The sequence below is a fragment of the Lutzomyia longipalpis genome, chromosome 4, assembly GCF_024334085.1.
Source record: "Lutzomyia longipalpis isolate SR_M1_2022 chromosome 4, ASM2433408v1".
In the NCBI taxonomy this organism is placed as follows: Eukaryota; Metazoa; Arthropoda; class Insecta; order Diptera; family Psychodidae; genus Lutzomyia; species Lutzomyia longipalpis.
In genome coordinates, this window is record NC_074710.1 from 21,239,189 (window position 1) to 21,267,185 (window position 27,997).

At 32.5% G+C, this 27,997-nt stretch overlaps 1 protein-coding gene across 1 annotated transcript in view; it reads left to right on the top strand.

Annotated features, from left to right (window-relative positions):
* Positions 1-416: 416 nt before the first annotated feature.
* Positions 417-27,997, top strand: part of LOC129794848 (uncharacterized) — a 58,158-nt gene continuing 30,577 nt past the window's right edge. Inside the window, exon 1 of the mRNA XM_055835746.1 lies at positions 417-3,329. Coding sequence (XP_055691721.1) covers positions 2,849-3,329 — 481 coding nt within the window. The 5' untranslated portion in view covers positions 417-2,848. The remainder of the gene's footprint in view (positions 3,330-27,997) is intronic.

Genomic DNA, 27,997 nt, shown 5'->3' on the forward strand with positions numbered 1-27,997 from the left:
GATTATCGTGTTTAGATTAATTTTTTAAGTCTAAGTAAGAACAATTCAGCTCTGTTTGCTTGTAATCTCAGGGACTTGGATTTTCATAAATTTATTATCAGGAAAATGTGACAAAGTTGACACCCTTTGATCCATCCACGGGATGTTTCCACCCGCCGTCAGGAAAATGTTGAAAAAAAAAAGAAACTTCCCTGACAAGCTTAGCCAAAAGCCCGCGGGGACTTTGGGAAAACTTGTTGTAAACTCTTTGGTGGAAAATCATCTCTCTTGGAGTTTTGGGGGGTAAAGAAGTTGAAAAAGAAAGCTCTGGGGGTAGTTGGTGGTCCTGTATGCCTGAGTTCGTATTTCTCAGTGTGTTTCCGCCCCATACACAAACGACGCAAGCGCCACACTTCCGAGTTCTGAATCGGGATACTATTATACAGTATGTGACTTGTACTCGAGTGCATCAGTCGTTCGAATTGGGTCCGCACAGAGAGAGTATTAGTTGTAAGTGGAGGTGCCACATCATGGCCACACGGCCTGAATGGGTGGTTACTAATACCATCCGTAGTGATGCTAAATGTGTGGCAATTTCCACAAGGAATACCACCTAATCCGCAAAAATTCCTCTCAACACAAAATTTTTAAATTGCAAATCCATCGTGCCCACCCTGAGGACTCTCACAGTGAAGTTGTGCACCACGACTGGACCATATATAGACTGTATACTTGATTTCCGGTGCCGCGTTATTACCTAAGCTCTCCTGTCCTAACCGTCGCGCCATAGTGCTCCCGTTTTTTTCCTCCTCCTCTTACGTACAGTGTTCATCAACCCAGGGGATTTTAGTAGTGCTTTTGAGAACAAAATATTTTTTTTTTAATAATTTACCAAGAAAATAAAAAAAGAAAAAAAAAGTGTTGAAGTGTTGAACGAAGAGGGGAGTTAGTTGATGAAATTCAAAAATTGAATTTCATTCATATTGGAAGTGAAACAATCCCTGTTGGACGTTGTATAAGGGTTGAGAAAAGAAGGAAAGAAGGGGTGATAAGGAGAGAAAAAGAGGGAGAGAAGAAGAAGCAATCTTGTGAAAAAAAGGGGGCTGAACACGAAAAAAAAAAGTGGGGAAGTCAGTTGAAAGGTGAATGAATGTCTTGGCACAAAGCATCTACTTTCTGAATTGAGGATAAGCGGCGGGAAAAAAGGCGGCTAAAAAGTTTGTAACCAAGAAAAAAAAGGAGGCTTTAACGACTTCGTTGTGTGGGGAACAGAGTCAAACCCTCACCAGGTACGTAACCCCCTTTCAAATCATTTTTGTTACGGGCGTAAACACCAAACCTTGGGCTTCGGGAGTGACGTCAATTGAAGCGTATGTGGTCCATGCTATAAGAAGCAAAGCAAATAGAGAGTCATCAGAGGATTTATATCGACGTAGATAGAAAGGACACCGCTAAATGCTTCTAAGGCGACTTGTAGATCCGCTAATAATGATCCACAGAATACTGATAGCTCCGCATTCAGTACCCTTCTGACTCATATTCTACCACAATTGGATAGCATAACCTTGGGTCTAGAACCTCCTACAACAGGCATTCGCATCCTCGTATACTAGAACTCCTGTACCCAGAATAGTCAAGCCTACGCCATCCTAGTCAAAGCAGAGACTGAATAACAACAAAAAAACAAAAAAACTAACCCTGAAACCGCCTAGAGAGCACATCAAGGACTTTTTTTTTTCTAGTGAAAAGTGGTGCTGATTGAGAGAAAAAATCTCACAAATTCAAATAAGGATTGGTCAAGGGGGAAGAATTAAGAGGACTTACCCTCCCTCCCGTTGTGTTGCATTATAAATCAAAATTACAGTGTTTCAGGAGTAAAGGGACAAAAAAAGGACATTGTGTTGCACCACAAAAAAAAAGCTTAGCAGGAAGTAAAATTATTTCCTTCTCTACACAAAGCACGAAGGAGGAAAAAGAAAAGAAAAAACAGATCCCAAAAGAAAAGTCGAATAAAAGGGATGAAGAGACTGTGTTTCGTCATCTTCCATTAAACTTGAATTGCATTCTAGGCTGCAATTTTGTGTGTGTGTGTGTGTATTTGTGTGACATTATACACAACTTCCGTGTCCCAGGAGGAAGTTGCAAAAGAAGTTGGCCTATGCCAAAGACACTAAAGCTCTCCCCACATGCAAATGTTAATGCAAAAGTGAATTCTTCAGTGGAATTGACTTGAGAAAATAAAAAAAGAACTGATTCACAGTAATATTATATACCTATATAATTGCTCTGGTGTCCATTATATACTTATATATTAAAAAAAGAAAGCTCTATGCAAAATTAGTTTAGTAGATCAGCTAAACAAACATTTAAAGAGCTAAAAAAACAACATTTTGCGCAAAAGCTTTCTTCGGAAAATTGCAAAAGAAAAAAATATTAAGTGTCTATGAGCATTTAATGCCTATTGCATAAAATCTTGCATAAAGTTTGTGTTTTCAGTGTTTATTTTTTTGCATAAAGCAACATAGAAAATATAATATCCCCAGTTAGGACTATAAAGGACACTAGTCACACACAGGGGATAAGATCAAGTGTTTTATAAAAAAGAAAATTTTCTTTTGTAAAAGCTTCAAACATATAAGTGGAATATATAGTGTTTTATGGTTCCTAAATGTAAGATAGAAAGATATTAATCACATATATAGATAACCACTCTGATAGAAGGTTAAACCTCCCCCAAAAAGAAGAAGAAGAAAAAAGAAACTTTCAAACCCACCCCCTCGCTTCCTATAAACACACATTAGGCACACCCCTTAGAGACCTTATTTGGCACCTCAGCAAGAAGTAAAGAAGAAAAAAAACATAAAACATTATGCTGCGCGAAACACTGCAGACGTTAACCTGCTTGAGTGTCCTCAGTGGCACATACTCCCTCCATATGGCCAGAGATTCCTACCGTCGTGATGATCACATGGGCGATGTCCCTGTGCACACGGTACAGCAGGTGGTGGAGCATGATCATCACGACAATACCCTACCGCTGGATCATCGCCTAATGCATCCACTGGGCTTTCTGCCCGAGATGCGAAGTAGTGAGGATACGACATATGGTAGTGTCGACGCCACCTATGGGCACGAAGTACCCCCCAAGGCCCTACAGGAGCTCTTCAATGCAGACACCCTGGATATGCGGCAGAAGGATGTGCAGAAAAAACGTACACCGAGCCAAGGCAATTCCGGATCCACCTCAACATCCGGCATCCCCAATCTACCGCCCGTACCGCATAGCATTGCAAATCAACTCATGTTGCGTAGTGTACGTGGACAGAGGCAGTACGATGTACCACAAATAGGTGAGTACGAACACCCCAAAGAGAATTTTCAATGATTTCTATCCAATTATTTGTTTCTTTTTTCTATCATCATCACTCTCTGCCCACCTATTGGGGCCTAGCAGAGAACGAGAGAAATTGCAATAAAATGTCATATAGTATATGGTGAAAAAAAAAAACATTCAAAAAGATTTATGCATTTTATGCGCATGATTGATTCATTGGTCAATAATGGTCACAAACATAACAACGATTAACACTCGATAAATAAAAAGTGCGATAAACATGAAAATGTTTTGGGATTACTTTTCGCAGAATACCGAAAACACACGAATGCAACGAAATTCGGAAAATTTAAATTGTTTTACGAAACTTTCTTTTTATTTTCCTTATTTATTTATTTATTAATATTTCTGAAGATTTAAATAGTTTTTCAGATTATTTTGAATATTTTCTAAATTATTAGAATTTTCGGAAAAAATATGAATATTCGGAAACATTTAAAAAGAGTTTCGGATAATTTTCAATCAATCTGAAACTTTTTAATTATTTCTATTTATTTTTCAGAAGAATTGAAAAAGTTTCGGAATTTATTGTTGAATATTTGTTAAATTATTAGAATTGTCGGAAGAAAATCTGAATTTTCAGAAACTTTAAAGAATATTCTGAACAATTTTCATGTATTCGGAAACTTGTAAATATTCCTCTTTGTTTTTAAGAATAATTTATCAAATTCCGGAATTTTTTTTGAATATTTGACAGTTTTCAAGAATATCAGGAAAAAGTTCTGAGCATTCTGAAATCTTAATAAATATTCCGAAAAAAAACCTTTGGAGATATTCAAGCTTTTCAAGTTCCAGAAAATATTTAAAAATTTTAGGATTCTGGTTTTGAATATTTGGCGGACTTTAGTAATATTTAGAATAATTTATAAATATTCTAAGGTTTCAGAAATAGAATATAATAGAATATTCGGAAAAATTTTGAAATATTCCGAAATTTTTTAAAAGTATTCTGAAACTTTTTATATATATTTGAAAGATTTTGAGAATATTCGGAAAAAGAGAAAACTTCGAAAAATTTCAGAAAGATATATAAATATTTGAAAGTTTTTGAAACAAGCTTTTGAGAATGTTCAGACGCTTTTGTAAATACTTTTAACTTCTAGTTAGAAGCTGTGAAAAATATTCGGAAGAATTTGTGATTTTTATAAATAATTTGAGGATAATCATAATACTATTTCTGACTATTTTAAAACTATTCAGAAGCTCTTTAAAATATTCAGATTGAGAGGACTTAAAAGATTTTCTGAAAATTCATATATTCTGCTTTGAATATTTTGTGAATATTTTACAAATCCAACACAAATACTCCTGAAACATTTCCATCAACTTTCACAAAAAAAAACTAAATCCGATCTCGGAGCATTAAACAAAATCTCAAAACGACATAAAAGAACCTTTTTTAGAATAAAAAAATCCCTCATAATTGGATGAAAAATTCATTCTATGCAATTTCATGTGAGAAGTTTTTTTTCCATCTCACGCAAAATTGCCTCTTGTTAAAACTCTATCAAATACCCATCATTATGAGCTGATAAAAAAACGGAGAAACAACATTTTCTTTTTTTTTTTTCATCATGCCACATTGCTATGTGAATTGTTTTCATGTTAAAAGTGGTCATGTCAACTACTTCGGGGGAATTTTGTAATTAACCCTTATCGCGAAAAAGGGGGTGGTGGATGGCGCAAAAAGGTAACCACACACAGCATTCCAAGCGGTGGGATTTTCTCCACATTAAAGGGAGACCTTCTGCGGAAGCTTTTTCCTCAAGTTTTCCACCAGTCTCGTCCAAGAAATGGTGAATGACTTCGGGGAAAAAGGACTAAAAATTTAACTTAATAACAATAATGGTGAATGGGAATGACTTCGTGGAAATTCATTGTCAATATTTATATTAATTAGTCAGTTAACCGGAAATTAGAATTGGAAGGAATTTCCAACACTCAACGCGACTCTACACGACCACCTAATTGGGTGGTAATGAGGTGGAACATTGTAAATAATATGGATATACATTCAATATTCTCTCCTTTTGCTGCCTTTTAACGTTTATTCACACTTCCACCCCCCATTTATGGCGTTCTCTTTTCTCTTTTTTTATTAACATTTAACATATACTTTGTAATAGATTCCACACAAAAGGGGAAAACCATGTTAGAGGCAATATTGTGCAATACTTTCATGGAATTTTCGTTGACAAATTAGTAATGATTTTCTTATGTTTTCTCAATGAGAAAATGGGAAAATTCTCCGAAGAAGTTCAATGTAAGCAGCGTGCCCTAGGTACGTAAATTTGTTATCTTTTTCGAAGAATTAATTTACTTAATTAGTTGTGATTGTAAATTCTAAGAAGATCTTGACTATTTTAACTGGAAACTCTATCAGAGATTTCAATAAATTATTTCCAGACTAATGATTATATTGAAAAAAAAAACGGAGAAGGACATTTTCAAGCTTTTTTTTTACTTAAAAACATCTGACGTTGAAATTAATGTCAAGATATGAAAGAAACGTGAAAAGTTCTAACAAGTTAAATGTTAGAAAAGTAATTTCAATCGTTAGAAAAAAAAGGACAAACGTTGAAAGAAATGTCAGACTTCAGACTAAACGTAGAATTTTTTGATCAGAATATTTGATCCAAAATCTTTCGCATAAACAAGCTATAGTTCCGGTGAAAGTCAATATGTATTTACGGATGGATAAAAATGAATTAATAACAGAAGAAATTCGTCAACAGTATGCATAAAATGGGAGTCTTCGGGGAATTTTGTTATCACCCCGAGTATAAATGCGTGAAGAGAGAGAGGGAGGAAATGGTAGTTTATAGAAGGTGTGACACATACATATGCTTATATAATTAGCAAGATTAATGAGAGTCCATTTCCGAGAAAATGGAAGCATATTACCGAGGCAGCAACCGAAACTTTCTTACCACGCGCGCATATCCAATTCTATTTCCAGTTAATTCACTTTTTTTTCACCACCACAGAGCATTTTCGATGTTATACCATCAAAATAGCAACAAAATAATTGGACATGTCAAATTAATTTTGCCTAATGCTTCACTTCTTCCACCCGAGAACATTATAACCTACACGCCAGTAACATAGAAATATGTTAAGAGAGGCGGCCCCCTATGTTTTCCCCTTCATGGTGCCTTCCAGCCACTTTCACGGCTCAGTAAGATGGTTGAATTTTTTGGGAGATTTTGCCCCAGGGGATGAGGGACTGTTCAGCTGCACAAGGACACTTTTTCTACTACCTCGTGCTGACCGGAAACTTTTTTTTATATATGTTATATATGAGGCAAATCAACCCAATCAATGTTGCTCAAGGATATGGTTTGTGCTAAAAATAGATTTTTTTTTCTTTCTTATAACCCAGTTCGGGATTCAAAGGATGTTTTGGTGAATTTTCAGTGTGTTAAAAGTTCTTATTATTTTTGAAGGAGTCTATTCATTTTTGCCAAGACTTAATTTAAAGACATTAATACAAAGAGCGTAGTTTTAAATTTATGTAAGAAGAGGTATTTAAGGAAAACAAATATTTTTTTAATTTGATTTTTAGAATCTTTTAAACATAATTAAGAGGAATGAATAAGAAAGTTTATGGAGGTAGACTTAAGTTTTTGAAGATAGGTTTAAGTTGCTTAAACTAGGCTAAGGCTTTTTAAAACTAATTTAAGACAGACTGAAATTTTTAAAACTAAACCTAAGGCTCTTAAGCTACCCCTAATTTCTTAAGATCAAACTCTCAAGTTTTTAAGGTTACTAAATGGTTTGCTGAATGCATTCCGTCTAGTCTTATAGACTTCAAAGTCTGAATTTAAGAATAACCTAAGCTTGACATAAAACTAAGGCCTAGCTTCAAATACTGATATCTAGTTTAGTATAATACTTAACCAAAGTTAAAAACAACAGTCTAGCTTATTAATAAAGTTAGGCCTAGCATTAAGAAGCTAGAGTCCAGCTTAAGAAATTTAGATTTAGCTTTAAAAACTTAGAGCCGTACTGTGAATTAGGATAATGGGGAATATTCTACAAAAAATTGTACACAAATTGCAAAAGCTCTACCCCCATTGTACCTTATTTTTGGCTTAAATGCATAAAGCATATGCTTTAGTGCGTTGATTAATATTCTCATTCGTTTTTAATCTACGCAAAAAAATGCTCTGGTGCACGAGTTTTATGGATAAGACAGAAATAAAAAGTACAAATTAAGCATGACTTTATCTTTTCTTTTTTCATTCAAATCGAGTCATGAGAAGCATACGATCCTGAAAATGAATAATCTCCTTTCCTTTAATATTTCTCCATTTAAATATTTCTTTAAAGCATTTAATTTAGAAAAAACTTTGAAAAAAAAGGTGGATAAACCTCCAAAATTCCAGACTTGAGCTCCCCTCTTTGACGTTTCTAATGAAAAAAGCTTTTATATGGCTATTTTAAGCCAAAATATACCCTCATAATTTTCCAAAATGAAAATCAACAATAAATTACAAAAGTGCTTTTGTCGATGATATAAAAGAAGTGATTTACATTAATCAATGTTGGAGTTATTTTTGTCGCCCCCACGTGTAACTGTCAATACCTCAATTATCCACAAGTTTGATGAATATCTCGGGCTTTATATGTATGTAGAGGGAGCTTTTCCTTTAGGAAATATGCAAAGCACGTTCTTGATTAAAAACCCGAATGGTAATAGAAGGGGGCATCATAATGTGGTGCTAATAAAATGTATGATAAGCTGAAAATTGTATAAAATAGAAATTTTACAGCTTGTCGGAATTTTCTTTTTTTTTTCGGGGGAAAATTTTGTCCTTTCATAGAGAAGGGAAAAAATAGGTAGATGTACGAAAATTCTGCCCGTGGGTGAAATTGAGTTTACTTTAGCACCCCTCCCCGCTCATCCCGGCCATTATGTTAAATGAACTTGTCGATGGTGAAGACCCCACGAGAACCCCTCGAGAATGCCTAATCTTGCACATTTTCTTCGATATTTGCTAATTTTCTCCACATATATTTTACATAACATCGTGCCCCTCTGTTCGTGGGGTAAATTTCAAGGGGAGGGGAAGGTGGGATTCATTCTATAACAACAAGTAAATTTACTTTTGCCCCCCTCCGTATCTTGATTCTTCATTATATTCAACATGTTGCTGGTGGGATGGTTTCATCGTAAAATTGCTCATTTTAGGGCCTGCCTCTACTTTTCCTTTATAACGATGTAGTACCATCAGCAACATGAGAACCAAAAAGCACCCAGAGAGTAAAGCATTAAATGCATTATTTAGGCATCAGCATCCTCAGCATATTCACACATTTAATATTACATAAAACGCCCCTGATTGCATTAAAATTTATTATTAACAAAAAAAAAGTCAAAATAGCAACATAAAAGTGCAGTAAAATGGTGAAATTTCTCTCTTAATTTTTTTTTCTGATTCTTAAAAATTAAGAAGAATTTAGAATATTTTTTTTCTTTAAATTCAGGGTAATTTAACCGTCAGAGATGATGAAAAAAATTAATTAAAATTGCATTTCCGGCTAAAATATTATAAATAATTCTCATTTCCATTTTATTCCATGCATGTAATTTATTCCATTAATACAATGCTATTAATTAGCACCATATTAAAATTCTAGTGAATTCGAGACATTATTGGTGCACACAGTACCATGCAATTTAATTACAAAATGCCATCGTTGCAAAGTATTCGTCTCCTAGTTGATTATTTAATCTTCATTATAATCCTCATATGATTACCACATTTCATTTACGCATCACTCAACTTTTTCAATAAAAGCTCGCAAATAAATTGCAAAATGTTTTGCAATGAAAAAGCACCATGAAAAAAAAATTTTCTATATATTAACTTCATCTAATGGGCTGTTGTGAAGGATATTAAAAGTTGTGTTTTTTCCCAACTCTTCACACACACTAAATAAACCAAACTAAAAAAAAACAGGAGGATGATAGTGCTTTGCGTGCTTAGAACTCCTCAACTTAATGGAAAGCTCTGTGTGGAGGAGTTCTCTTTTTTTTCCTTTTCCTTCACTTCCTGTTCCCAGGAAGTTAGTGAGGAAAATTCTCAAGAGTACCATTTGTTGATATACCGGAGGGGAGAATATTGAATTTTTCAATGTCAGAGCTTTGATGAAGAGTGCAAATGATTGGTGGATGAACATTGGCACCATGGGAGATTTTCACTGAAAACTTTTTCAAGGGAAAAAGCTCCGAGCTATTAAATAACTCCCAAAGCCAAAAATAAATGTTAAATTTATGGTAAATTAAAATAAAATTATTAAAGTTTTCAGTCTGTTGCTTTATTATTTAATAAATCGATTGATAATTAACTCGTAATATGAACTAATTAGTTATTTGCATAATCTACAGATTGGCTGATTTTATAGGTATGGAAATATTTGCACAATAATACGATGGAATTGCATAAATTATGGAAATTGTATTCAGGGAGCTTCGAGGAGCTTTTATTAGTTGCATTTCTGTATTTTGCAGCGCATAGAAAGTTCTAATTATTTACTAAAAGATTGCTAATCACATTTTCTTAATTTCAAAACATTTTTTATAGAAACCTTTTAAAAAAATATATTTTTGCGATAAAAGGATTATTTTTTTCTGATTAATCTAACGTTAATCGCAAGAATTTGTTTATTGCCGAATATTTTGGTTCTTTTGACAAATCATTCAATGAAAAAAATTCTGCTTTCTACGTTGAGTGTTTTTAGTGGGAAAAAGACAAAATTTCAATGGAAGGAATCAATTCTGTAAAAGCTTTAACTGAAAATTCTCATAATGGAAAATTCCTGAAAATTCCGTAGGAGTAAATGAAATTTCCATGCAAGATAGAAAATTTTTATTCAAAATGCAATCTTGCAATATTTACGGAGATTTTCTGCTTATATGTACATTTCATTTGCATTTTAATACGTCAAATCTTTGTACAATATTTTTGGATGAGGGAAAGATTCAATTTTCCTGCCAAGATTTTCAAGGTTTTCCCTCATCCAAACGCAATAAAGCTTTTAAAATAATTTTTTTGTGAATTAAAAAATTGAAGAGATTATTTTGAAGAAAAAAAGAATAAAAAGAAACAGTTTAATGTGAATGAAAATATACAATTTTCCGGATTTTCTTTCAAAAAAAAATCTCTTTTCTTTATTTTTTATGGAATTTCAATTATTTCCTTTGAAAAAAGGAATATCAGAGTTTGCTTTAATAACATCATAAGAACATTAAAATGAATAAACTCCTTCTATACACACCAAAATTGATTGATTAAAACCATATCGTGTTTCATGTAGAATTTAACCATCAATTAGAGCTCAAACTTTTAGGTGGAATGCAAAGTGTTTGGTTGCTCACAGCAGGAAAACTTTATTGATGTTCACATCGACATTTCTCTTCTGTTTTATATCAAAATTGTACATACAACGTATATTGGCTGGAGTTTTGCAGACAGGAGAGACGTGTATGGTGTACGGAAATTTTCCGAGGTGCAAAATGTGCTGCAGAAGACAGACAAATTGCTAAATTGAATTTTTTACATTTTATTGAAGGTTCTATTTATGGACTCTGCATTTTTTTTTCCTCTCATAAACTTCTTCCTATTTTCTACATTTTATACATGCAGATAAATGTTCAGATACACGGTTATATGTCTAGCTAGGGAATAGAGTGGAGAAAAGTTAAGTTGAAGAGTTCTATTCTGTATAAAATAATTTCTAGAACGTTCCTGGAATAAGAGGAAGAATCCTAAGAGATTATACTTTCATCCTTTTCTATTTCAACGGAAAATACGTTGTTTTGGAGGTTTTTGCGAAAATTTAGCATGACTCACACACTCCCAGACTCCCTTACATTAGCATTAATTCAAAATACGGTGCATAGCATAAGCACTAAAGCGACTAAAACAGTCGATTACACGGAAATTAATTTAAAATCGATTGCTTCTAATGGAAATATTTGGATTGGTAATTAAAGAGCTTAATAAGGGTAAAATAATACATAATTTGGTACACTTAATTGACTTTTAACCCTTTTACGCCATTTAGTTTAGCCTAGATTATTTTTATTAAAAGCTCCTCCCAAAAAACATAAATATGAATAAAATCCTATGGCATAAAAGGGTTAAAATATTACAATTAGTAAAACACGATCCAATTTGCATGCTAAATTAAATAAATTAACAATTTCAGGTATGAGAGGTTTAAAAAAAAATTATTTTACTCGATAATTTACATAACATTTTGAATATTGATTTTCATTTCCTTTTTAAATAAACTATCATTGCATCTCTAATGTCAATATCCTCCAACATATTATCCTTCTCTGCTATTCCAATTTTGCAAATTGACCTCATAAATTTCCAATTTTTCCAGCATTTTTTTCTTCGTATTTTTCCAAATGGGGAAAACTTTTAAAAATTGGGGAGAAATCTAATCAATATGCTTGATCTTTTGAATTTTCTTTTAAAAGAGGGGGAAAGGGAAATGTTGAGCTAAACATTTTTTTGAAAAAGAAAAACGATACAGAATCTTTACTCAAAGCACTTAGACATTTCCACACTGAATGGGGGACAAGTGAATGGATATAATTTAAAAAAAACGAACTAAATTCAACAATATTTCTAAGAGAAATTTCCTCTCATCAATCATTCGGCTTTTGAAGGGTCCTTCTTCTTTATTTGTTTGAATTCTTTCACCCATCCCTTATACATTGAAAGATCTTCGCGAGGTTATCATTGCTAATGAAGCCATTAAAAAAAATACAACATAATCAATCTCCAGTACTCAACATGGGGGTGAAGAAATGATGAAATGTTCTAAAAAAAAGAATTAAAAAGAAAACCTTCTCAGAGTTTGACCCAAAAATTATAATTCTCAAATCATGTTTTGTGTTTAAATACAAAATTTATTGGCTGGGGGTGTTTGATGGGTTTTCAGAACAAGAGAAAGTAAATCTTAAGAAAGGTCACACACAGGAAGAGCCTTTTCAAAAGGAAAATTTTCAACACATCCTCAAAGGAATGTAAAGAGGAGTTTTATTAATGTACGATGGCGGAGGTGGTTTAATGAAATTTATTTAATTCCCCAAAATGGGATTGTTAACCGCGAGAAATGTGCTTTGGTGTAAAGCTGCAAGATTCAAATTTTATTTAAGCACACACACACCATTCAAATTAATTTGCAATTCTAATATACAAAATGTCAGAGTTTAGGTTAATTAAATTGTAAAGTGTTTTTGCACCTCGTTTGTTCAAATAAATCCAAATAATTGTTTTTGATTTTAATTTAATTCCCATCCCATTTATTCCACCTTCTTTTTGTCTCCAATTTAAATATTTTAGATTTTCCTGGGATGTTTTTTTGTTATCTGGAAAGCGACACTGACTATTTTGTGTCAATATTTAAAATTTAATTTATTCTGAAATGCTTTGTTTCCTCCCCTGAAAATCTCTCCAACTCTACAAACACTCGCGGTTTAATTGAATACCAACCAATTTATTCAGAATTGAATTTGCAATTTTACGTTACCAAACTAATTAAGCTATTTCTAAATATAAATATTCTGTATTTATTTGCGAAATTATTTAGCATATTGTAGAGCTAAACATGCGTTTTTGCTATTTGTTTTTTAGATTATTATGATGATAAAATTATTTTGATTTAAAAAAAATTTATGCTTAAAAATATTAGAGATTTACCTTGGGGTAGATTCTGAAAAAAATCTTTTTTTTTCTAAGAACTGAAAAGCTGTTGTTACATTTTGACAGATGTTTTGAAATCGTTCTATTGTCGTTCTAAAAAAAAACAAAGAATTTGCTGTTCAGGAAAATAGCCAGAAAGATCATTAAAGATCCCTGGAAAACTAATTTTCTTTCAAAAATCCGATTAAAGAAAGAAATAAAATGTCAAAATCTTATAAGATTCTTCCCAGAATACCAAAAATCTTATAACTGACGAAATGTTAGAAAAGGAAAGTAAAGATTTATATCAGAATCTGCCCCCTTACTTTATCGAAACTTGACTGATGTACTCCTGATCTCCCTGAATCTATCAGAACCGCAATAGCATATACATTTTTTTCTGATCAAAGTGACAAATTATATGATTATGTTTTTTTTTTACTTTCATGACCAGTCTTCTCTGATAAATTTGCTTGTTTTTTTCCTGACTAGAGAGTAATATTCTTCAGATCATGAACCTGTTTTACTGATCAATTGCTCATTATCCTGATCGAATGTCATGTTTTACTGATCAAATTTTCCAGATTTTCCTTACAAAATAGAACATTCCTCTTAGAATTGGAATATTTTTCTAACCAAAACGGAATATTCTTCTGATCAAAAGCAGAATTTTCTGACCAAAAGCATAATTTTCTGTTCAAAAGATGGGATCTGAAAATTAACAGAAAAATGACTTTTAAATTTTAGTAATCATATGTTGTTGCAATGCTGATTTAGTGCTGATAACGACGAAAAGTATTTAAAGATCAATTTAGAAGAGTCAGAAATCGAAAATTATCAGAACTTTACCGAAATGGCTGATGATAGGCTACTAATTTCGATAATAATATGTAAGAAAAGAACCTTAATTGAAAAGAAAATCTAAAATTTATCTCGTCAAAACTGGGCTGATGTATACTAATTCCGACATAAACCTTCAGAAAGAATTGAATTTTCATTTCGACGTGCCCGAAGATTATGAACCATATTCCTATCTTTTAACACAGGAGTAGGGTTTATAATCTTCGGGAGCGTCGATTTAAATCCAATTTAATTAGTGCAAAGTATTTAAATGCGGTTAATGCATGTTAAAGCAGATTATGGAAATTAATTATAATTACTTCAGCTATGAAATGCATAATCAATACCATGAGCAATAAACAATTTTGACCGTCAATTTACAGAGAATAATCAGACGTGATAATTCCACGAAATCTTCCATGGAAATTGGATTAATTTTAAGCTTGATTTCCTTATGAAAATTGCCTGAATTTTCACAGGCAAATCCCAAAGTTTCGATGGAATTATTTTTTTTTTCATTGAAAGTGTAGCACATAAAATGAGAGCTTTTTTCGTGATTTAAATATAACATTATGGATATAAAAAAGTCGATAGAGTCCCCCCTTTCGCCCCAACCCCTAAAATACATACATATGGTGGGGAATTGAGGCGCGCAAGATCGCGATGTTTCCTCTTGAAGAAGAGAAAAAAGGAGAAGGAATAAAATGAATAAAAGAAAGTTAAATGGACTACACCGCGCCATATAAAACCATCCAATTCATGTTGGTCAAACTATGTAAGGTTGGCGCGTTTCCTCCTGAGAATTGAGGCTCTCTCTCCGGCCAACCTCCCCATGGGACAAGCTGCCACAGCCTTTATAGCCACCCTCCCCGCACAGCCCCACCCCAAAGCTCAGCACATTATCTCAAGGGGGTGGTGGTGAACATTTTTATCGCATACAAACGGCAACTAATATACACCATATATGTATGTAGAGTTGAGGAGCATTTTCTATTCTCAAAGCGATACTTGTTGAGCTTTCTATTATTTTTAGATATAAACTCTCCGTAGCAGTCGCTAAGAATGTATATCGGTTGTGGTGGTTGTATTGTGTTGCGATATTTATGGACAAAAAAAAGAGAAGAAGCGAGAAAACCCCCCGTCGTCGTATGGGGCGGAGGGTGGTGGAAATGAGAACGTTGACGCGCTCCCTTTCTTTCTATAGAAACTAATATTGCCACTGGAGCGCACCTCGTCAATATTTTATCAAGAAATTATTGATTTCTCCAGCAGTAGGGCCTCTCTTGTAATGCCTTTTCCACCGTGTGCCACCGCGGGAACCTCGAAATTACACCCAAAAATAAAATTCATTAAAAGCAGAAATTAAATAGATGGGGGTGGGTCGACTTCTTGTATATTTCCTCACACCCCGCATCACTCAATGTAAATTCATTTCTGTCTTCAACTTACATTGAAAGGTGGTAGAATATACAATTTCACAGAAGCACCGCATCTTGTAAGTGAAATGGAGAAGGGGGAGCTTTAGTTGATGTAATGGTGGTTTTGCATCTCGTACAAAATTGATTTACATACATTGTAAGCCATCGTGCAGAGTTTTCCTCCACAAGAATATTTAATATGGAAAATATCACGAGAAATTGGTGGTTAAATGTCTAAATGAAAATTTATTACTAAAAAAAAAAACGTTTCAATGATGTTTCGTCAAAATTCATCGATGAAACATTAGCGTAAATGTTTCATGGATTTAAAGTTTTTACACACTCTAAGAAATCTCTATTAATAGTAAGGAAAAGAGTATGAACAGTTTTAATTAAGTCCGTAATTTGGTTGCATAAAACGTAGAAACAACATTGAAACATTCGTTGATTTTTACATAATGAAATATTTAATCTGTGGATTCTGTAAATAAATAATTCTCATTCAAAACATCTTCTCATTTACGTAAACTTAACGCAATATAATCACTCGGAAAAACAGTCAAATTGTAGAAAATAGAATGTTACACGTTTCAGTATACATAATGACCTAAAGAACGCGAAAAGGTTAAACTAGCAAAGAAAACAAACATTTAATTTTATCATCTGCAGTTTATATTTGGAAGTATTCAGTTTAAATATCAATCGTATTATTTAAAAAGAGAATAACTGAATGAAATATTTGATTTGAACAACTAAAAGTATTTTGTTTGCTGAGTGAATTTTCAAATGGCTTTCTTGCCTTTAGCAATCTGTAAAACATGCGAAAGTTGCGTCGAGAAGTTTTCACAAAGTGAACAATTTTAATAAAATTGTTTTCATAATTTATTTAGTCTCTAATCAGTAAAGTAAATGTTTTATTTTTCGCAATAAAATGACTTTCTTACGGAACTATAAAGTGAATGTTTTGAAATATCATCAATGAAACATTATCGTAAATATTTCATGGACTAAAAATGGCAAACACTGAATCTTATTGGAAATTTCTTTTTCTTATGTGCCATCCAGGTAAAAGTTCATCAAGTTTCATTAAGTTGAAATTTTCTTTAAAAAGCATTGAAATCAATAATTGTTTTGAAAAAAAAAACGACGCCATCTTTTTTTAGGCGATCTTGATTATAATTTTCGCTTATTGTAAAAAATCTACTCAACTGATTTTTATGAAAAGTGGAAGTTCTCCTTGAATCCCAAAGAAAATTAAAAAATTAAGCTTATTCTAATCGGCATGCATTTTCAGTCAAAACGTTTACTTTAACCTGAAAAATAATTAAATTTCTTTCATTTCGAGTAAATGTGTTTCACCCTTGTATCAGAGTGTGATCGGATGGTCCTCAAAGGGTTAACCTAATTTCAAGATATCTTAATATTTGCATTGTCTTAAAATTTCTAGTTTGTTCTCTAAGATTTTCTTTGATTTTTTTTTCAAATTCAAAATCAATTAACAGTCTCTTGAGGCTGACACAAATGGGTTAATTCGTTACACTCTTACGCACAAGTTTTCCTCAAAAATATAAATACCTACAATTTATTAAGATTATATATAATAGAAGAGATATTCAGTTAGGTGTTTATTCAAAGTCAACGTGCGAGAACACAACGGAATATCGATAATGTCCATTTCTTGGAAAGAAATCCAAGAATAAAATATAATTTTCCTCGAAGAATATTATTGCTAAACCTCTTTTGCGCATAATAAAATCAGAGCGAATGTTTTGTATTTCCTCAAGCAGTGACAAAGAATCATCCAAGGAAAAATGGGCAAAGAGAATACTTTAGTAAATAATTTCCAAGAATCCTCCACCTGCATCGAAAAATTCTCTTTATTCATTGAAATTATTGTTCAAAAAATAATCTTCCCTGGAAATTCTAAAATGCCTCTGAAGTGTCTAAAATTCCTAAAATGTTCTCTTGGCGAATACAAAATAAGCCCAAAAATAGGATTTCTATGTTAAGCAACTTTTTATTTCCGCAATCCCATTTCTATGTCTCTAACGAATAAATGATGAAGCTATAAAAAGAATTCCAAACCATATGGAATTATTTATAAAATGAACACAGGGTTATATTTTTGGTGTAGAAGGAAAATTCCGTGGTCAATATAACTTGTAACCAAAACTGTCACATTTTTCTCATTTTCTTTTAAGCGACGTTTTGATTTAGAAAGTTTTCTTGAAGCTCTTCCTGATTGATAGAAAAAATCGCGATAACAAATTTTTAAATTGGTTTTTCCATACTATTATGGCATTAAAGAGTTCATAAAAAAAACATTTTCCTTAATTTTCTTATATTTTTACTCTCTTAACTCACCCACCCCACCCCCTAGAAGAAAAGAAAATTCAACAAGAACACTCCCACCATTAAGAGTTGACCAAATACCTCACATTCATGATCAGAAAATCGATTTAGTGCTATTTTTTGTGGGGTGCAAGTGCCGTTTTTTTTCTTAACGTAAAAATAGCTTTTCAAATAAGGTGGAGTTCACTTGAGGTGCACACAGAGAGAAGTTTTCAGGATGGAGATTTGCGATGAGCACGCCCGAGGAAATTCTATTCAAAATGGAAAGTTTTGAGTTACATTTCACGTGCTCTCAAATCACTTTTCAAAACGAGTAGTTTGCTCAATATTCGATTTCCTCCAGGGAATATGTAGGTATTTCTGTTTTTTTTTCTTCTTCTTCCTAATATTATATGTAACAAATTTATGTAATATATTTGATTTTGAAGGAATTCTTTTTGCGCGGAGTATTTGTGAGAGAAAAATTGATAAAATGTCGAATGGAACATTTTTTGCAAGCGGGAGTTATTTAAATAAAATTTTAACACTTTAGCGTTTTTTTGGGTCATACGCAGACCCAAACGTGAAACATTTTATTTTTCCTAATTATGAATTTAATTTTTTTTTCAACTTATAAATGCATCAAATTCACGTAAAAAAGGCCAAAGAAGAGGCTCTGACTGTATAAAAAGTCCTCTGAAAGCATCTAGACTGACGTTATTATTGAATTTATTGTCTCCTTAAAAGAATAAAACATTCGCCCTAATGTTTTATTGATGAATTTTGTCTAACTTTTGAAACATTTTTAAAATATACCAAAAAAGTTTCCAGCGTTAATTTTCCTTGATGACAGACTTGAACAAACTCATAGATGAAACATTAATATGGCCGCACGTATTTTTATATTTCGTGTATTATCTTTACTGGTTATTTTTCTGTGGGATTCCAGTGGAAAATCGGAAGTTTCTTTGGCGATCTCTTATTCTTTTTTTGCTTCTCTTAAATATAATGCGTTACAAAATTGTATCCTCGAAAGGACTCCTACCCAAATAAGCTTGAATAGACACCTTTTTCTGAAGCAATGATGCATATGCTGCATGCATATAAATCGCACGCTGAACTCAAAGAAAAACCTAAATAGAAATAACGTTTAAAAAATACAAAAGAAGTTATAAAATAAAACGCAATTCAAAAACATTAAATGGAAAATTCTATAAATTCAACTGGGAAATTAACTTTGTTTGTACCTCGTTTTAGTTGCAGAATTTTATATTTTTTCTTCCTTCTTCATCGATTACGGGGGTTATTGACATTCCTCGGTCTCCTGGGAGAAATTCATACCATCCGAGATAATATTGAGATGTTCATGTTCAATTCACAATCCAAGCGAATTCCGTGTTCTTGTTCATCCTGAGAATTTATTATTCTCTTTGATGTGTGTCTTTCCCTCTTTATAAAATTCTCCTCTAAATGAGAATAAAGCTATTTATATGTATCCTGTAATAGGATTTTATCATTGGATAGGGATATCGTATTATATACAAATGAAATTCCATTGGGAATTTGAAAATTTAATGAGATTTCCAGGGCAAAAGTCTTTCACAATGCATCAATAAATTATTGTAAATCAAATTGAAATGGGAATTTCCACATGCAAATATTTTGACTTTTTTTTAAATAAATTTCTCTTTTATCTCATTTTCTTTTCAATGCATTTCAAATAATGCGCGCGGGAAAGCAAACATAATTCCCCGATGAATTAAAAAATGAAAAAAAAAAAAGCTTTGAAGATTTTGGGTTGAATGCTCTCTTTTTTGGCAATATATGCAAAATGAAAACATTCAATTCTACAAATTGATTTTAACAGAAATGCAATAAATACAAGTTTTATTTTTAATAATTCTCTTTGTAACAAAATATAAATAAAATAAAAGGATGAATAGAGATATTTAATGACGATTGAAACCTCGGGAAGTAATTATATATTTTCGATTCTTTATTTTTTATTGATCCTGTCTTACATTGAGAATATTTTTTGTGGTCGAGAAGTAGTTAGGGACTACCGAAAGACACTCCTGGAATAATTAACCCTCAAATATTTTATTTTTAAATACAAAAGAATTTAAACAAAAATATAGAAAAAAAATTAGGCATAGGGGAAACGGGGTAATTCGGTGAATTTTTGGGAGATAATTTTTCCTGAGGTCCATGGAAATATTTGAGATTTCCCATGAGAACAATCTTATAGGAAATTTTCCGGGCTACAACTTTGTCTCAGACGATTTTTCTCTATCTCAATGGGAAAATGCTTTTTCAGGCCATTTTCCAAACCCTTCCAAATTTGCCTGTTCCAAAAATCCTGGGGTAAAACGGTTAATTGCGTTTTTTGTTCGCTAATCTTAATTTAATAAAATTATTTTAGCAAGGCACTATAATATCTATTGAGAATGAGAGATTTGTGTACCAATTAAAACTTTTTTTTAATAAAAAAAATACAAAAAATTAAAAAAACGTTAAATTTAAGAAATTGCTTTTTTTATTTTTTTAGTTTATCAAAATTGGTAATAGTAAGTGATTAAACATCCCAAATTGTATATAATAGTTATAGTAATTAAGGGAAATTATTTTTTCAAAAATTTAAAAAGTTATTTTAAAAAAACACCAAATTCACCATTTTGCCCCAAGCGGTACTTTTTACTATCAGTGTTTTACGGAAAAAATCGGAAAATTTTTTCGGAAAATTCAGATTAGATTCGTGTTTAGCAATAGTTACTCTGTCTAAAAATGCATTTGGATCAAAAATATTGCAGAGAATTTCGCCAAAACTGAATTTGTAGTTGAGTGGTCAGAGTAACTTTGAGGTTCGAAAAATTTGTTTTTCAAATAAAAGCCAAAATATTGGATCAATTATTATGAAACTTTCTAGGTTTAGGCAGGGGTATAAAGTGCAACTACTGACAAAATTAGACAGATTAGCTCTCACTGCTTCTTGAGTTATTAATTTTTATTTTTTTTCAAATTCACCATTTTACCCCAGTTACCCCTAAATTGCCTTAATAAAATCAATTTTAAATAAATGTCAATAATAACATTGTAACGAAAGGGTTAATTAGAGTTTTTCAATGACAAATTTTTTTTTTATATTCATATTTATTTATTATGAAGTATTTTATATTTATTGAGTATTTTAGGTTCGATTTCGGCTTTATCCTAATCCGAATTTAACAAAAATTTTTAAACCAATTAAACCACGTACGTTACGATTATGGTTCAGATATATAGTAAATCGGATAAGGTTTACGGCTATAAATCGTTTTGAAATGGATTTAAATCTGACTTTAGAATTAATTTTTGGGCATATGATTCACTTTATATCGCATTTTTTTTAAATTAAAGAAAATCGATTGATTTGTTTTCGAGATATTGTTTTCTAAACATTTCTTAGGATATGAATTAATAACTTTTACCAACTTTGTGAAATTTTAGAACTGAAAGAAACATAATTCGCGTAAGCTTGGTCAACATATCTGTGCAATTTTGTTGCTACCTAGAAATAAAGGGAGAAACATTAACTGAGCTTTCATTCTTATTCCTAGAAAAAAAATCCCGAACAAAAAGAATCCTGAAATAGTTCGTTAAGAGAGCAACACCCAACTGATGAAGATAATCGCGGGATAAAAGAAAGTCAAATGTTTGCGGGATGAGACAGGGAGGGAGAGAAGTAAATAATAATAAAGCTTTAGTCATTCCAACAAATAGAAAATCCTTTACTCAATACGGTGAAAATGGTTAATTCCTCTCTCACTCTCGCAGGGAAGAAAATTACAGAGCAATCCCCTTTTTCTTTTACATCACATAGAGAACCTTTCCTCCTCCTTTTTTTTTCCTTTACACATCCTCAAATGACCTTTATCCTCTGTGCGTCCGCCTCTTCATTACATCAGAAATTCTCGTGTCTTCCACCGAAAAGAATCATATACAAGTGCCAAGAGCCCTATATTTCTCTATATATCGTGTACAGCACTAACATGACCCCATCCTCCCTTCATGGCCAATACTTTTCTCTTCTTTTCTTTCCTATTAAATAGCTATAGAGCACACACATGATATGGAAGAAGAATAAATCCCTCCAGGGAGACAATTTTGAAAGGGGGGTGATGTGTCACATATTATATCGTTTCTCCACGTGCAATAATGACATTATATTTCCTCTTTTTTTTCTTCTTCATCCCTTCATGGCGGGAGGAAGAAGAAAAAAGAATCCCCGTGAATGGAGGTAACACAAAAAAAACGAAGATGAATTGTGGCATAAGTGGGAGAGACAGGAAAATATTGATAAATTGCATGAAAAGGCAGAAAATTTGTCGAATGGAAAAGGTGAAAAATCGCAGATGAAGGCGCGCGCATATCCATTCATTCGTCAAATTCAAAATTCATCTCAAACCAAACGACGTTACGTGGGGGTGGTTTGGGGTTGAGGGTGTTGAGACGCTGTCCTAACAAACTTTGCACCGCATTCGTCATCATTGGGATGATTCAGGACTTTTCAAGCCTCTCACCTCCTCTCTCTCTCTCTTTGGGGTCCACCAAAACACACCGAGAATTGCTCAAGAGTGTGTGGGCGGTGAATCACCCTATACTATATATATTTTAAGGGGGAGGGGAGGTGGAGAAGAGAGGATGAACATCGCCCAAGAGTGCTATACATATGTACATACATATATCGCTTCTCAGCTATGTATGTTTTGCACTCCTCCACCCACTGAAAAAAACCACCCAAAGATGTCTCTTCCATGGGGGTTGCATATGTGAGTGTTGTGTATGCCCCCGAAGCATTCTCCGCACGTTAGAACTTTCTTCTTCCTTTTATAATACTCCCCCCCTCATCCCCCCTGTGAAAAGCAGAGTGTGGATAAATTTTCGGAAAATGTGGAGAGTCCTCCACCGCATGGAGTGAGGAGGCAAAGAGATGGTGTGTGTGTGTGTACGGAAAGTTTTGGGGGTATTGAGGAATGGCAGGAAGTTGAGCGAATGACGAGAAAACTAGACCAAGAACAACAACAGCATATTCAACGTCACAACTATAGCATCAGCAGTTGGAAATGGCATAGCGTTTTGGAAAGATAGTGTGGCAACCGAATGAATTTTCCACCCCCGAATGTCTGGACGATACGGCGCCTGGATGAGAGATCTATGAAAGCAAAATCACGGAATTTCTCTACAACACCACACAAGTGAGAGAGAGTGCGGAGTGTGTGTCTGATTTTTGGGTGGCAAAAATATCACTCCATCGCGCGCTATATACATTCAACCGACAAACCGCTATATACAAATTTTTCTATATTTATGTAGATATATGTAGGTACATATGTACATATTTTTGCCCCACGGGAATGGTAGAAAAAACACGCTGAACGGGGTTGAACACATTTGCAAACATTAATTATTCAATCGTCCATTAATCAATGCAAGAGCACCGCATGTAAACCACTAACAGGTCAAAGAGATTAGCAATATTCGATACAAATCAATAGGTATGAAAAATTAAGGAAAATCTGTAATATTTATTTACTTAACCCTTTCACGACCTTAAAACCGTATAATAATCAAGAAACATTTCCATTTTTTATACTTTTTCAATTTTTACTAATTTTTGTTAATTCTTTATTAAAAGTAACATTTAACCCTTTCGGGACCATTAGGAATAAAAAAGGGAATTAGATTATTTTTATAGCAATGTTTCATATTTAAGAAATAAATTCACATATTTTTTTTTTGAATTCAGTACTATTTTTAGAAGGCTTCAGAAAAGAATCTTATGCACCATAAGAGTTTAGTCTCCTGAATTAAGAAAGGTTCAATTTCGAAATATTTTAAGGCATGGAAAAGTGTGGTTATATCCCTGAAAAGCACCGAGAAAAGACTCTTCCTTTGAAGCAAGTAAAATGGTATAGAACGGTTTAATTTTCATCAAAATCGAATAGATTCGGTTAAAGGAAAAATTGAAATTTTTTCGTAAAAAATATAATCCCAAAAATTCATGTTAAATTCAATATTAAATTCAAGAATAAAAAGACTTAAATCAAATCGAAAAGTAGTAAATTCAACCCAAAAAAGCCTAAATTCAAGCCGATAAATATTTGGCTTTCAGCTGACTAGACCCAAAACAACAAAGAATGACGAACAAGACTTTTAAAAAAATGATTTAGTCTTAAAAACGGACTAAATTCAAACTGAAAAGTAGTAAATTAATGTTAAAAAGAGTAAATTGAACCCAAAAAAAAGGCTAAATTCAAATCAAAAGGACCTAAATACTTTTTTGTATTTTTTTTCGATCTTAAGTTGTTCGGTTTTTAGCAAAAGATGTTCATGTGAAGTCAAATATTCACTACTTCGGAAATATTCAGATGATTTGCCTAAAAACCAAAATATTCGCCAGATAAACACTGTTTGAGAAAAATTGTTGGACAAAACTTATTTAAACACACGAAAAAACTTATTTTCTTTGTTGTCCTTAAGGGTTAAAAATGAATTTATTCTGATATTTTATGCCAAATTGGTATAGTTGATAAAATTATGTTGGTAAAGATTATTTAATTAAAGGATGAAAGTAATAAAACAAAATTCAATAATTTATTGTAGATCGTCTCAACACCAATAAAACTTATTAGTCGAAATAAGGAAAATTTTCGAGTAGTAGGTATTTACTTAGTATTTGACGTGATAAAATATTTCGCAATTTGTTGGTATTTTTATGGTAAAATTTTAGTAAATTAAATGGCAACGAAGCTGATTAGCTTTATGTAAATAATATACTTATATTTTCAACAAATGCTACAAAAACATTGATAAATGATCCCTATTTAACTTGACCCTATTAATTACCAATATGATGGTAATTTTATTGCATTTAACCAATTACCAACTTTACCAACATGGTTAATTTCTATTATTTGTTCTAGCAATATAATGATAATTTTTAATTTTAATCTTCTACCAACTATTGATAACTATTGCGTACTCATTTACCAAGAACAACCTTTTCTGAGCTATTTTTATGACTTTTAATTACTTTTTTCTTGGATCTATTTTAAGTTGTTAACCCCTCGATTTAGTCACAATCTTCCCACATTCTTTTTATCGTTGTTTAATTTGCAATTTCACAATATTGTGGATTTGTTTCATTCTTTCCGAGCTATTCCTTCTCATTGATGGACATGCCCACAACAAAAGGATCCTCTTTTAGGTTATTCGCAAATACACAATTCCGCGTGGGTGGAAATTCATCTCAATGCAGTGCACAAAATTGTGAAAAGAAACCCACTAATCATCCCCCATTCCGCTCCCCTTTTTGGAAAACCCATTTACAAATCCCACGCACTGACTCTCTCAAACCACCCCCGTTGTACCACCAACCCCATGGAAAATGGAGAATCGCACGATACGTCGCCCGAAAAAGGACAATTCATTTCTTGATATTTATTTGGAAAGTTGCATTACTTTCGGTGCAGTTTCTCAATCTTCCCTCCCAAGCCAACATTGCACTGTGTCGTCTTCTCCTCCAAACCGATTTACCCACCCTTCGTGCCCCACGTCGGGATGCCGCGTCGTGTTGGTCTCTTATGACGGGGTGGGTGCGGGGAGAAAGCGGCAAAATCCGAAGCTTTCTCTCTCTCAGTGGGTGTATGATCTCTTAAGCTTTTAGGGTGTGTTGAGAAATGTATGCGATTTGTGTAGTTGTGTGCATTTGGGCACGGAGCTATTTTTAGCAAGATGGGAACAATTCTTCGGTACACACACACACATATGTGTACACCACGTACAACATGCTACATATGAAACAACATTTGTACATAATAAAAAATGAACAAGTCTTATATATAATGTTGTACAGAGGAGATATGATTTCCCAAACAGATAGGTATATTACACAGAGAAAAAAATTAAAGGGAAAGCTCTTTTCATTCAAGGAATTGATTTAATACGGTCTATGTGGAAAATTTGAGAAAAATAATTCCAAGAAATTTATAAATTTTTCGTCGTTCAATTAAAGAAAAAAAAACATTGCTTTACCGGAAATTTTTTGTAAATGAAAAAAAAAAAAAGATTATTACACTGGAAAAAATATTTTAGCTCGCCCAGAAAGAAATTATTTGAGATGTAGCAAATTCTTGAAAAATTCGGTGGTCTAACGAGTAGATGGCGCTAGCTTGCATTTGGAAGATCAATACTATGCAATTATTTTCACAATTTTCAGTAAATTCATCAGGAAATCAGAGAAAAATGCAAAAAATTCTGAAAAATAGGTTGCTTTTGATAGAATAGAAGAATCAGAAACTCAACATATTTTTATTGCTTTCTATTTCATTATTTTTGTAATGATTTATATGCAAATAGTGATAAAAGATTGTCGCAAGTCGATCAAAATTCGGGATAAAAAATCAAAATTTTCCTTGTTGCATTATTTAAAATCTTTTCATGTTTTGAGGTTAAAACATCCGCTAGCCAACTAGAAATTCTAGGCAGCTACAGGCAGCTATAAATTCTTTCTGATCAAAGAGGAAACTTTAGAATTAATAATTTTAATTCTTTGTCATTCTTGGTTTTCTAATTTTTTAAAAGACTTTCTTGATTTTTTAAAAAACTTTCTTTCAAACAAACAGAAAGACTTTCTTTAATAGATTAATATTCCACTAATAAGTTCCTTTAAAATATTCGCTGTCTTACTTTTCTTTAACGTCGCCTTAAGTTTAAACTCGCGGCTATATTAGGTATTTTGTAGTACAGGTAAGTTAAAAATTGAGTCTACATAAGGCAAAAGCTGAGTCTAAATATGGGAAAACTTTAGTCACGATAAGGAAATTGAGTCAAAATTTGTCTTTTTCTGTGTCACAATTAGATGGAGCCTACCCACAAATAGCACAAGATAGACTTTTCGTCACACATTTCGCATCTTCCAAGTCTTCATAAGGAAAGTATTTTTCTCTGTGCATGTGAATTTCGTTGTTTACATAGACAGAACTATTGATGTACGTCTAAATTTCATATTAGCTTTCACCGCTTTCACGTATCAGAAAGTTTTATTTGGAGAAAAAAAATGTGGAAATGATAAAAAATTCATCTCAAAAGTATTTTAAAAATTGAAAAGATAAAAAAATGTTTTCCCAGCCACACAAAAAGACTCCCTAAAGCTCCTCCACACACCACGTCTCTGCTAAGTGCTGTAGTCAGAGTGATTCAGCTGGGAGATAGAGGAAGAAGGAAAGCTTTCTCCATTACATATGTATGTATATATGTAAGGAGTTAGTCCGTTTTGTGTGTGGAAAAGAGATGGGTTTATGTTGTCACGATGCATTTATCGACAAATTCATATTGTTATTGTAGGAAATGCGTGGGTGGCGTGGTGTGGTGGTTTTCTTGGTTTTGGTGGAGAGAAAAGACATTTTCACTGAATCATGTCATTACTTCTGGGCGACTTCTTTTCCGTCCATCTCCATTTTTATTATAACGTAACTTCGGGGATGCTAGTTTTTATCACTGAACTTGGAGGATTTATTTCTATAGCCTCCCCCACACGAGACACACACCATCTCTCCTTCAATAGCTCGCTGGAGCAATACCCAAAAGCATTTCTCGCAATTTAGTCATTGGCTCATTTTTAGTCAGAGTGAGAGAGCGGTAGATGAGGAAAATTATTATGGAAGGAAACATACACACAACAGAGTAATAAATTAAATTTGATGCGACAAAAAATAATAATTTCTAACATCTACAATTCTCCGCCAAATGTTAAGACTTTTGCCTTTTATGTAATGAAATTTAAGAGACTTTTGCCTTGTAAATCATATAATTTCATCCTATTTTATTCATGTGAGCCTATCCCATTAGGACGTACATATTATGTATTATACAACATCTGCCAAAAATACTAACATATCATACATAATATACGTATTTTATGTATTATTTTGTTTATCCAATATCACCTCCCACATGTAAATCAACATATTTTTATACCTACAATTTTATAGATATATTTAGTATGTATTTTATTTTATATTAAAATTATTTTTCTTGTTTTCTAAAAATATGTGTTTAAAGACCAATCACGAATATTAGTTTTTATTCTATTTTTTTTTTAAATTTACTTCTTAAAACTTTGTTTAAAATGTATTCAATTAAGAAATCAAGATCTAGAAGTTTTGACTTAATATTTAAAGGATTAAATATTTTAACCTCAAAATTTGTCCTCAATTTGCTTTCAAAAAAAAAATATTTTTCCGAGTTTTCTTTTACGAACTTGCAGTAATTAAAATCGCAGACTTAAT